At 49.4% G+C, this 11,818-nt stretch overlaps 1 protein-coding gene across 2 annotated transcripts in view; it reads left to right on the top strand.

The window, feature by feature from the left end:
- Positions 1–1,297: 1,297 nt before the first annotated feature.
- The window catches only part of si:dkeyp-27e10.3 (UPF0606 protein KIAA1549), a 29,873-nt gene continuing 19,352 nt past the window's right edge, over positions 1,298–11,818 (top strand). For both annotated transcript variants that reach the window (XM_049567398.1, XM_049567397.1), the window contains exons 1-3: positions 1,298–1,789; positions 3,320–3,534; positions 10,425–11,750. In XM_049567398.1, coding sequence (XP_049423355.1) covers positions 3,381–3,534; positions 10,425–11,750 — 1,480 coding nt within the window. In that variant the 5' untranslated portion in view covers positions 1,298–1,789; positions 3,320–3,380. The remainder of the gene's footprint in view (positions 1,790–3,319; positions 3,535–10,424; positions 11,751–11,818) is intronic.

Raw genomic sequence — 11,818 nt, 5'->3', positions numbered from 1 at the left:
TCCTCTACTCATATGAAATCAGGATAAATCACACACAGGACTTGGATGTTACAGTGTGGAGGATTTAGTCTTCGTCATTGTTTCTTCTCTGTGAAACGATTTAAAATTTAGTTTGTTTTCACTTACAATGAAAAAACAGGAAGTCTGCCTTGCCGTGACGTGTGGTTACATTTCTGAGGAGGTGCATGTTAGACTATAGCATGGGGGGGGGGGGAGTGTCTACACAGAGGCTACAGCAGGATTTAAACCTCTGCGTTGAGTCAACGTCCCCTCCTCCTCCTCCTCTGGAATATTTCTGTCTAGAATTTACGTCAAAAAAACAAACGTTAGCAGAGGATTTCAGAGACACCATATGACAGTGTGCTAGCTAAGCTAACAGCTAAGCTAACTAGCTATCAGGATGTTTCCTTCAGCTCAGCTTCCTGTTGATCGTCACTGTTGTATTGGTCCTGTTTCTGTCCTGGTAATGTTTCACACTACAGGATGGTGAAACACGGACTAAATTAGCCCCTCCCCCACAGCCACAGGTGATTCTGTCAGGTGTCTACCCACCTGTAAAGACATGCACTTCCTTGTTTTGGACACTAGGGGCATCATCTGTATCTTTACAGATCTACAGACACAGAGAGGAAACGAGACGTCAGTTATTCTCCCATCCTAAACCTCACTGTCCTCACATGTCCACGTGTCCTTTATGATGTCTTAGATACAGCCAACAGATGGCAGCACAGGGCAGAGTCAGAATTTTAAGACACCAACAAACGAGGTGATGAAGGAGGAGGTCATGATATTAGACCTTTGAAAAGAGGCAGTGTTGTAGACAGCAGTGAGGTCATTAACCACATGCCGACATGTGCACAGAGACATTTAATATTTTATTACAGATCGTTTTCTCGCTTTACCTGAGCTTCAACGCCTCCACGATCTCCGGCTCTGTTTCATCTGTAAACATTCAGAAACACAGACGACATAAACACAGAGTACGCACGGTGTTCGTATTTAACGTTTAACGAGCTGAATCTCAGGTGTGACGTCGATTCGAGCAGGTGCAAAAATCCTGTTACCAGTGAAGCCACCTGATGTTGTGAGTTTTACTCCTGTGGGGGCGCTACAGAGTCACAGACTGCAGCTGGAGGAAGAGGCTCGTCTGGGACACCGTAGATTGATGATGATGATGATGATGATGAAGAGGAGTTATTGATGATATTAATGATAATTGTTGATGATGATCAAACTGTGACAGATTTTTGTTTTGATGACTGATGATGTCACAGGTCACAGGTGATTGGCTGGTTCGGTGTTTCACACTCTGCAGGTCAGAAACGCACTGCTGGTTCTGATGGTCCCGGTCCTGTCGGTCCTGATCCAGCAGGTCTGATCCTGGTTCAGCTCTGTGTCTGTGTGTGAGGAGGGGGAGGAGGAGGAGGAGGAGGAAAACAAGATGTCGTTTGAATTGTAGATTTGGATCATTTGACGCTCAGCAGCAGCAGCGGCAGCGGCGGCGGCGGGAGGCGGAGCCGGGTTGGACTGGTACCGACACCGACACCGGGCCGTGCTGTGGATGTGACGGAGGCTCTGGAGGCTCAGTCCGTATTTGATTCCCGTAAGGAAGAGGAAGGCATGTGGAGGTGAAGAAGACTGCGGACACAGAGAGGAGGAGGAGGAGGAGGAGGAGGAGGAAGGTGTGATTCTGCAGGGACTCTCCGCCTCCTCCTTCCCCGCGCAGGGAGCGCGCCGCGCGGCTGAGGCAGAGGCGTGACGCGCCCGAACCGCATCTCCAGGATGGCAGGTAGGTCTGATCTGAATGAGCCGGTACCGACGGCCCGGCCCGGCCCGGCTCGGCTCGGCTCCCTGTCAGTATGATGCGTGTGTGTTAACGGTGTGGAGGAGGATGAGGGGGGCGGCTGCGGATCTGGTCCGCAGCGCCGGTGCTCGGTGTCGGTGTGAAGCAGCATGGAGGCTCCAGCTGCGGCTCACCGACAGGAGGGAGGCGGCTCCCGGGCTGAGCAGCATGAGCACGGTCAACAGCACCGGACCGGACCGGAGCCGGTAACTAGGGCAGCTGTAACCCGGGACGAGGACTGTGGGGCGGGATGAGAGCAGCCGCTATGTCCGGTGTGTTCGCGGAGCATAGACCGGAGACAGACCGGAGACAGGCCGGGAGGTGTTAGAGGGCTGCCTGTCCGGTAATGGGGTCAGTGTGAGCTGAGCTGAACAGAGCCGAGCCGAGCCGAGCCGTGCAGGGCCGGCGGAGGTGTGAGCGGCCTGGACACGGTGAGGCAGAGCAGCAGGGCCGGAACACAGCTGAACAGGGCCCCGCTCAGTGTGTGTGTGTGTGTGTGTGTGTGTGTGTGTGTGTGTGTGTGTGTGTTGGGGTGGGTGAAATTTGTTCTAAATGAAAAGTGATGATGATGATGATGCAGTGAAAGTTTCTGCAGTCAGTATTAATACTTCAGTCAGACCAGACTGCAGCTCATTTATCATTAATTTTATTAATTATTTTCATCAATCAGATCATTTTAGAGATTATTTGTTTACTGTTTGATCTATAAAACATAATCATCATCTCAGTTTGTCAAAATTATACCGTATGTATATATCTATCTATCTATCTATCTAGATAGATAGATAGATAGATAGATAGATAGATATATGTATGTATATATATATGAATTGACTGAGGCTGTTTGTGTGATAAATGTAAACGGTTCTTCACAATAACATTTTATCACAGTACGATATTATTGTGATTTTAAATGTGTTGAGATTGTGATAAAACAGTGATGTGTTTCCTGTTTTTAAATCTGGGTCAACATGTGTTTTAATTAATAAAGTTCCAGTCTGTTCATCACATTTTTATTAACAGCAGTAAAATGTATCTGATGGACTGAAGAACAGCTGATTATATCATAAGTTTCATTTATTTTTGTCACTTTAATAATTTATATCACAGAATGTTTCCAAAGTGTCTGTGTGTTACTGCAGCTAGAGTTTGAACCTGAAGGCATCGTTTCACATGTCTGTTGGTTTAATGAGTCAAAGTCAAAACTCCAGAGAACAGGACTCCATGTCTTCCATGTTCTCCGTGTCTTCCATGTTCTCCGTGTCCTCCGTGTCTTCCGTGTCCTCCGTGTCCTTCGTGTCCTCCATGTTCTCCGTGTCCTCCGTGTCCTTCGTGTCCTCCGTGTCCTCCATGTCCTTCGTGTCCTCCGTGTCCTCCATGTTCTCTGTGGTTCCTCTTGTGTCTGATTAAATCAAATCAAGTCAGTATTCCCTCAGAGACCTGAACCCTGAGCTGACTGTCCCTCTTGTGGTCCAGGTCCTCCTGACGAGCCCTCGGCTCTCTGTACTGGGATCAGAGTGGCGGCCCTTTGAGGACGATGGACCCTGTAATCCCGCCGGGCCCTACCTCCAAGACCAGGACCAGGAGCAGGATGGAGCCCAGAACCTCAGCGTGCAGACGCACACTCGGTGGGATCCTGCTGGTGGCCGGCATGCTGGTTTCCATGGTGACATCAAGCTCACCTGCTGCAGGTAAGTTGTCCTGGTTAGTCCTCCTCTGACTCTGATGAAATACACCACACAAGTGCATCATGGGAAACGTAGGCTTCAGTGTTTCTGGAGTAACACATCAGAGAGAAAAACAGCACATCAGGTCTGACGGTTAAAGAACTCAGACGCAGGACATTCACATACTTTTGGTCATAGTAGTTGTTGTGTGACCTCTGACCTCTGAGCTACCTGCAGGAAACAGGAAGTTCCTTATAAGAAGATGTGAAGTTTGCCTGTGCTGTTATTGGCTGCTGTGACACACACACACACACACACACACACACACACAGTCCTGTGTGAACGCAGACTCTGTCTCAGGGGTATGCTAGCTCGGAGCTCTTTGTGTTGATGTGATGTTATTTCAGGCTGAAAATAGAACCTTCAGTGAACGCTGCTCCTATCAACAGTTCCATCTGGATGTTCTTTAAATGTTAATGTTCCACGTGTGTGTGTTGGCTAAACGTAACCACATTTGTGTGTGTTGACTAAACGTTACCACGTGTGTGTGTTGGCTAAATGTAACCACGTGTGTGTGTTGGCTAAATGTAACCACGTGTGTGTGTTGGCTAAACGTAACCACGTGTGTGTGTTGGCTAAACGTAACCACGTGTGTGTGTTGGCTAAATGTAACCACGTTTGTGTGTTGGCTAAACGTAACCACGTGTGTGTGTTGGCTAAATGTAACCACGTGTGTGTGTTGGCTAAACGTAACCACGTGTGTGTGTTGGCTAAATGTAACCACGTGTGTGTTGGCTAAACGTAACCACGTGTGTGTGTTGGCTAAATGTAACCACGTGTGTGTGTTGGCTAAACGTAACCACGTGTGTGTGTTGGCTAAATGTAACCACATGTGTGTGTTGGCTAAATGTAACCACATGTGTGTGTTGGCTAAATGTAACCACGTGTGTGTGTGTTGGCTAAACGTAACCACATGTGTGTGTTGGCTAAATGTAACCACGTGTGTGTGTTGGCTAAACGTAACCACATGTGTGTGTTGGCTAAACGTAACCACGTGTGTGTGTGTGTGTATTGGCTAAACGTAACCACATGTGTGTGTTGGCTAAATGTAACCACGTGTGTGTGTTGGCTAAATGTAACCACATGTGTGTGTGTTGGCTAAACGTAACCACATGTGTGTGTTGGCTAAATGTAACCACGTGTGTGTGTTGGCTAAATGTAACCACGTGTGTGTGTGTTGGCTAAACGTAACCACATGTGTGTGTTGGCTAAATGTAACCACGTGTGTGTGTTGGCTAAATGTAACCACGTGTGTGTGTTGGCTAAATGTAACCATGTGTGTGTGTGTCGGCTAAACGTAACCACATGTGTGTGTTGGCTAAATGTAACCACGTGTGTGTGTGTTGGCTAAACGTAACCACATGTGTGTGTTGGCTAAATGTAACCACGTGTGTGTTGGCTAAATGTAACCACGTGTGTGTGTGTTGGCTAAACGTAACCACATGTGTGTGTTGGCTAAATGTAACCACGTGTGTGTGTGTTGGCTAAATGTAACCACGTGTGTGTGTTGGCTAAATGTAACCACGTGTGTGTGTTGGCTAAACGTAACCACGTGTGTGTGTTGGCTAAACGTAACCACGTGTGTGTGTTGGCTAAATGTAACCACATGTGTGTGTCGGCTAAATGTAACCACGTGTGTGTGTTGGCTAAATGTAACCACGTGTGTGTGTTGGCTAAAAGTAACCACGTGTGTGTGTTGGCTAAACGTAACCACGTGTGTGTGTTGGCTAAATGTAACCACGTGTGTGTGTTGGCTAAATGTAACCACGTGTGTGTGTTGGCTAAATGTAACCACGTGTGTGTGTTGGCTAAATGTAACCACGTGTGTGTGTTGGCTAAACGTAACCACGTGTGTGTGTTGGCTAAATGTAACCACGTGTGTGTGTGTTGGCTAAATGTAACCACGTGTGTGTGTAGGCTAACCATAACCACGTGTGTGTTGGCTAAACGTAAGCATGTGTGTGTTGGCTTTACGTAGCCATGTGTGTGTGTTGAAATGTAACACAGTTGTGTGTTGGCTAAATGTAACCACATGTGTGTTATTTTAAATGTAACCTGTACATTTCCTGTGAAAACAGAAGCGTGTGTGTGAAAACAGACAATGCATGTAACAGGCTGTGTGTGTTGGCTAAACGTAAGGTCAACAACTGATGTGTTGGAATCACATAGTCACAGTTTGATGTGTGTTGGCTGAGGAATGTAACCAGCAGTGTGTGTTGATGAGATGGATGTAACCACGCATGTGTTGGCAGTATGTGTGTGTGGCTAAATGTAACCATGAGGCTGCCCCCAACTAACCACGTGTGTGTGTTGGACCAACATGTGACCACGTGTGTGTGTCCATTAGTCGATGAGTTGCCTGCAGTGTGTGTTACAATCTTAATTAACGTAACTTATGTGAAGTGTGTGGACTTTAAACGTAACCACGTGATAATAATGGCTAAACCAATTAATTCATCTGTGTTTAAATCACATGTTCAGCCAGTGTTGGATAAACGTCCTGCAGTGTGTGTCATGTAACCACATTCTTCAAACGATATATAACCAAATATTTTTAAATGTAACATCATCTATCTATTATCTATCCATCCAATGTAACCACGTGTGTTGGTTAAACGTAACCATCGTGTGTGTTGGCAAACATAACCACGCGGTGTGTGTTGGCTAAATGTGACCACGTGTGTGTGTGTTGGCTAAATGTAACCACGTGTGTGTGTTGGCTAAACGTAACCACGTGTGTGTGTGTTGGCTAAACGTAACCACGTGTGTGTGTTGGCTAAACGTAACCACGTGTGTGTGTTGGCTAAATGTAACCACGTGTGTGTTGAAAGAAAAAAACATCAGTTGGTGGTGTTGTACCAACATAGTGCTTTTATTTTGAAAGAGACTGTATCAAACTGTACATTTCCTGTGAAAACAGAAGCGTATTTTGAAAACAGACAATGCATGTAACAGGCTGAAGTTGACACGGCGTCCCAGAAGGTCAACAACTGATGCAGAGGGAATCAGATAGTCACAGTTTGATGTGTAGGTCGGCTGAGGAAGCAGCAGTGTTTGATGAGATGGACTGAGAACATGTCGGTGCAGTATGTGGATGTATGTAGAGTTCCTATGAGGCCCCTGCCCCCCCAACTAAGAATTTTCCCAGTGGACCAACAGTTATCATTTAGGTCCATTAGTCGATGAGTTGCCTGCAGGTTTACAATCTTAATTAACTTTACTTATGTGAAGACGTGCACTTTAATCCTAATGATAATAATTAACCACATTAATTCATCTGATATTTAAATCACATGTTCAGCCAGGAGATAACAGTCCTGCAGTGCGCTGTCATGTCAGACAGATTCTTCAAACGATATATATATCTTTAAATATTTTTATTATATTGTTTGTGCTCGATATCATCTATCTATTATCCATCCATCCATCCATCATCATCATCATCTCTCTGTGTATTTGAGGGCGTCGCCTCCTGAATACCAATGACTCGTCTCCATTCAGCACGTGATGCTGCCGCAAAGCACTGCGTCACCACGGCAACAAGGCCGGCAGCACATGAGAGAGGCTCAGTGAAGGCTGTGTGTGTGTGTGCGTGTGTGTATGTGTGTGATGACACAAAGACAAATAGGTTTAAAGAGACTGCAGAGGAGACAGAAAAAAGAGGCAGAGAAGAAGAAGGAGGTCGCTGTGTGACGAGTCATGTGACCATCTGAACACTGATCAGCTCAGATTCATATTAACAGGAAATACTGATGTTGTTTTATTACAGATTTATCTTTATGTGTCCCAAACTCTGGCCTCATTTTCAGTTTCACCGTTTTGTTCTTCTTCTACTCTTTATTTATCTCCTGAGTTTTGTTTTGTCATGTCCTCTGTGAGGAAGGAAGAGGTATGCTGCTGCTGTCGGAGCGTCTCACTGATCAGCCTCTATAGGACAGTTTATTCTGGAGAGGAGGCTCCAACCTTCAGGAGGAGCAGTGTGGACTCTGTCCTGGTTGTGGAACAGAGGGGTCCTGGGAGTTTGTCCATCCAGTCTACGTATGTTTTGTGGACTTGGACAAAGCTTACAAACCAGGGAGTCCTTTGGGGGGTACTGCAGGATTACAGGGTACGGGGGTCATTATATGAGCCATCCTGTCCCTGTATAACCAAACTGAGAGCTGTGTCTGAATACTAAGCACAATGTCAGACATGTTCTCAGTGGGTGTTGTTCCTCTTTCAGCATCTTCCCTTGTCTCTGATCCTGTTTGTTATATTCATGGACAGGAACTGAAGGTGCAGCCGGGGGGAGGAAGGGGTCTGGTTTGGCGACCCCAGAATTTCATCTCTGCTTTTTGAAGCTGAACGTGTTCTGTTAAAATGGAGCATGAGGTAAATCGGTGGTTTGGTGCAGCATCCGCAGTGATGTGGGCGCTGCGCCGGACCACCGTGGTTTAGAGAGAGCTGAGCCAGAGGGCAAAGCTTTTGATTTCCTGGTTCATCTCCGTCCCAACCCTCACCTATGGTCATGACCTCTGGGTAGTGGCTGAAAGAATGAGGTCACAGATACATCTGAATTGAGTTTCCTCTGTAGGGTGTCTGGGCTCAGCCTTAGAGATAGGGGGAGGAGTCAGACATCTGGAGGAAGCTCGAAGTAGAGCCGCTGCTCCTTCATGTTGAGGCGGTTCAACATCTCATCTGGGTCTTCATCATTGGTCAGGGTCCTCAGTGTTGGTCAGGGTCCTCAGTGTTGGACAAGGTCCTAAGTGTTGTTCAGAGTCCTCAGTGTTGGTCAGGGTCCTCAGTGTTGTTCAGAGTCCTCAGTGTTGGTCAGGGTCCTCAGTGTTGTTCAGAGTCCTCAGTGTTGGTCAAGGTCCTAAGTGTTGGTCAAGGTCCTCAGTGTTGTTCAGAGTCCTCAGTGTTGTTCAGAGTCCTCAGTGTTGGTCAGGGTCCTCAGTGTTGTTCAGAGTCCTCAGTGTTGGTCAGGGTCCTCAGTGTTGTTCAGAGTCCTCAGTGTTGTTCAGAGTCCTCAGTGTTGGTCAGGGTCCTCAGTGTTGGTCAGGTTCCTCAGTGTTGGTCAGGTTCCTCAGTGTTGGTCAATGTCCTAAGTGTTGATCAGGTTCCTCAGTGTTGGTCAAGGTCCTAAGTGTTGGTCAAGGTCCTAAGTGTTGGTCAGAGTCCTCAGTGTTGGTCAGGTTCCTCAGTGTTGGTCAGGGTCCTCAGTGTTGGTCAAGGTCCTAAGTGTTGTTCAGAGTCCTCAGTGTTGGTCAGAGTCCTCAGTGTTGGTCAGGGTCCTCAGTGTTGGTCAAGGTCCTAAGTGTTGTTCAGAGTCCTCAGTGTTGCTCAGAGTCCTCAGTGTTGGTCAGGTTCCTCAGTGTTGGTCAGGGTCCTCAGTGTTTTTCAGAGTCCTCAGTCTTGGTCAGAGTCCTCAGTGTTGGTCAGTGTCCTAAGTGTTGGTCAGGGTCCTAAGTGTTGGTCAGGGTCCTCAGTGTTGGTCAGGTTCCTCAGTGTTGGTCAGGGTCCTCAGTGTTGTTCAGAGTCCTCAGTGTTGGTCAGGGTCCTCAGTGTTGGTCAGAGTCCTAAGTGTTGGTCAGGGTCCTCAGTGTTTTTCAGAGTACTCAGTGTTTTTCAGAGTCCTCAGTGTTGGTCAGGGTCCTCAGTGTTGGTCAAGGTCCTCAGTGTTGGTCAGGGTCCTCAGTGTTTTTCAGAGTCCTCAGTGTTGGTCAGGGTCCTCAGTGTTTTTCAGAGTCCTCAGTGTTGGTCAGGGTCCTCAGTGTTTTTCAGAGTACTCAGTGTTTTTCAGAGTCCTCAGTGTTGGTCAGGGTCCTCAGTGTTGGTCAAGGTCCTCAGTGTTGGTCAGGGTCCTCAGTGTTTTTCAGAGTCCTCAGTGTTTTTCAGAGTCCTCAGTGTTGGTCAGGGTCCTCAGTGTTGGTCAAGGTCCTCAGTGTTGGTCAGGGTCCTCAGTGTTTTTCAGAGTCCTCAGTGTTGGTCAGGTTCCTAAGTGTTGGTCAGAGTCCTCAGTGTTGGTCAAGGTCCTCAGTGTTGGTCAGGGTCCTCAGTGTTGGTCAGGTTCCTAAGTGTTGGTCAGGGTCCTCAGTGTTTTTCAGAGTCCTCAGTGTTGGTCAGGGTCCTCAGTGTTTTTCAGAGTCCTAAGTGTTGGTCAAGGTCCTCAGTGTTGGTCAGGGTCCTCAGTGTTTTTCAGAGTCCTCAGTGTTGGTCAGGGTCCTCAGTGTTTTTCAGAGTCCTAAGTGTTGGTCAAGGTCCTCAGTGTTGGTCAGGGTCCTCAGTGTTTTTCAGAGTCCTCAGTGTTGGTCAGGTTCCTCAGTGTTGGTCAGGTTCCTAAGTGTTGGTCAGAGTCCTCAGTGTTGGTCAGGGTCCTCAGTGTTGGTCAGGGTCCTCAGTGTTGGTCAGGTTCCTAAGTGTTGGTCAGGGTCCTCAGTGTTGGTCAGGTTCCTAAGTGTTGGTCAGGGTCCTCAGTGTTGGTCAGGGTCTTCAGTGTTGGTCAGAGTCCTCAGTGTTGGTCAGGGTCCTCAGTGTTGGTCAGGGTCCTCAGTGTTGGTCAGGTTCCTAAGTGTTGGTCAGGGTCCTCAGTGTTGGTCAGGTCAGGGTCCTCCAGTGCTGGGTCAGGGAGACTGGGTCAGGGTCCTCAGTGCCTGGTCCCCGCCTTCCTCACCAGTCCCCTGGTGTTGGTCAGGGTCTTCAGTGTTGGTCTGGGTCCTAAGTGTTGGTCAGGGTCCTCAGTGTTTTTCAGGGTCCTCATTGTTGGTCAGGGTCTTCAGTGTTGGTCTGGGTCCTAAGTGTTGGTCAGGGTCCTTGGTGTTCATCCGGGACAGTCTTTAATGTAGAGATATTTAATCCCTGTCTTTGTCTCACAGGTGTGCTGGACTTCAACAGGACGATGGAGTCTTCATCGCATCCGTCATTACCCTCCTCCTCCCTTATCAGACCTCCGGCCGCCAGCCCCCTATCAGAGTCCGGTTACCATGGTAACAGCGGTGGCGCAGGCTCAGCAGAGGACTCAGACTCTGGTGCTCAGGGGATCCACCTCCTGCTGAGACCTCCAGACCTCCTGTCCCCCAGCCTTCCCCCACCCCTGCCCCCACACACCCAGCCCACCCTCACCCCACCTCCCCCCTGGGAGCAGGGCCCCTCCCTGGAGGAGGCCTGGGGCTCTGGAGACTACCTGGAGACTCTGTCCTTCATGGTGCCTGACGGCGAGGAGCTGGCCCTGGCCACACCGCTGCCCAACCACCCCTACGACGACATAGGGGGAGACTGGGTCTCCTACGACACTGCCTTCCCCGCTCGTCCCACCATCCCCCTATCTTCCCGCCTTCCTCTTTCACCCTCCTCCTCCACCCCCAGCATCACCCTGCACACTCGCCCCACCCATCCAGATGTCTTCCCCAACTGGGACGAGGACTACGACCTCGAAGACATGATGCCCCTAGAGCCGACGGAACTGCTGCTGCCGGACATGAACAGTATGGAGTACTACACCAACCTGCTGGCCCGGGAGAGGGAACGGGAACGTGAGCGGGAGCGGGACAGGGACAGGGACAGGGACAGAGACCAGGACAGGGACAGGGAGCGGGACAGGGACAGAGACAGGGAAAAGGACTGGGTCAACCGGACCGACTCCAAACCCCCCATCACTCCCACAACAACCCAAACCCACCTCCCCCCTTCATCCCCATCTCCGTCCCCGAGCTCTGGTCCTCCTCCAGGTAGGGAGCCCAAGCGTCCCCCAGAGGGACCCACCCCTCCCCTCACCCTCTCACCTACTCTTACAGGTGAGGATGAAGAGGAGCCATCTCCACCCTCCACCACCGTCAGGGCCCCTTCGACTCCTTCTCCTTCCAAACCCAAAGACCACGTCCCGGGCCAACACCCTCCGCGTCCCCCTTCCAACAATACCGGCCGGGTGCCTCCCCCTCCCCCACTAGGACCGCCCACCCGTCCTGACAGACCGGAGAGGCCTGCAGTGGTCACAGATAAGCCAGTGAAGGCTACACCCACCAGGATCACCACCACCAAGGCGACGACCACGACCACCGCCATCACCACCACCACCACCCAGATCACTGCCATCAGCCTGACCAGAGCCCCCCCAGTCACTACGCCCAGAGTGGCCCAGACCCCGCCCACCAGACAGTACCTGTGTAATGTCACCAAGCCAGAGATGTACCTGGTCAGAGTAGGTGAGTAGGTTGTGTGACAGGAAGAGGAAGTGCTGCTGAGTCACCTGAGCAGGTCACCTGATCTCTTC

The sequence above is a fragment of the Epinephelus fuscoguttatus genome, linkage group LG22 (assembly GCF_011397635.1).
Source record: "Epinephelus fuscoguttatus linkage group LG22, E.fuscoguttatus.final_Chr_v1".
Lineage (NCBI taxonomy): Eukaryota > Metazoa > Chordata > Actinopteri > Perciformes > Serranidae > Epinephelus > Epinephelus fuscoguttatus.
Note: the sequence above shows the minus strand (reverse complement) of the source record. Positions and strands in the feature narration are given on the sequence as shown.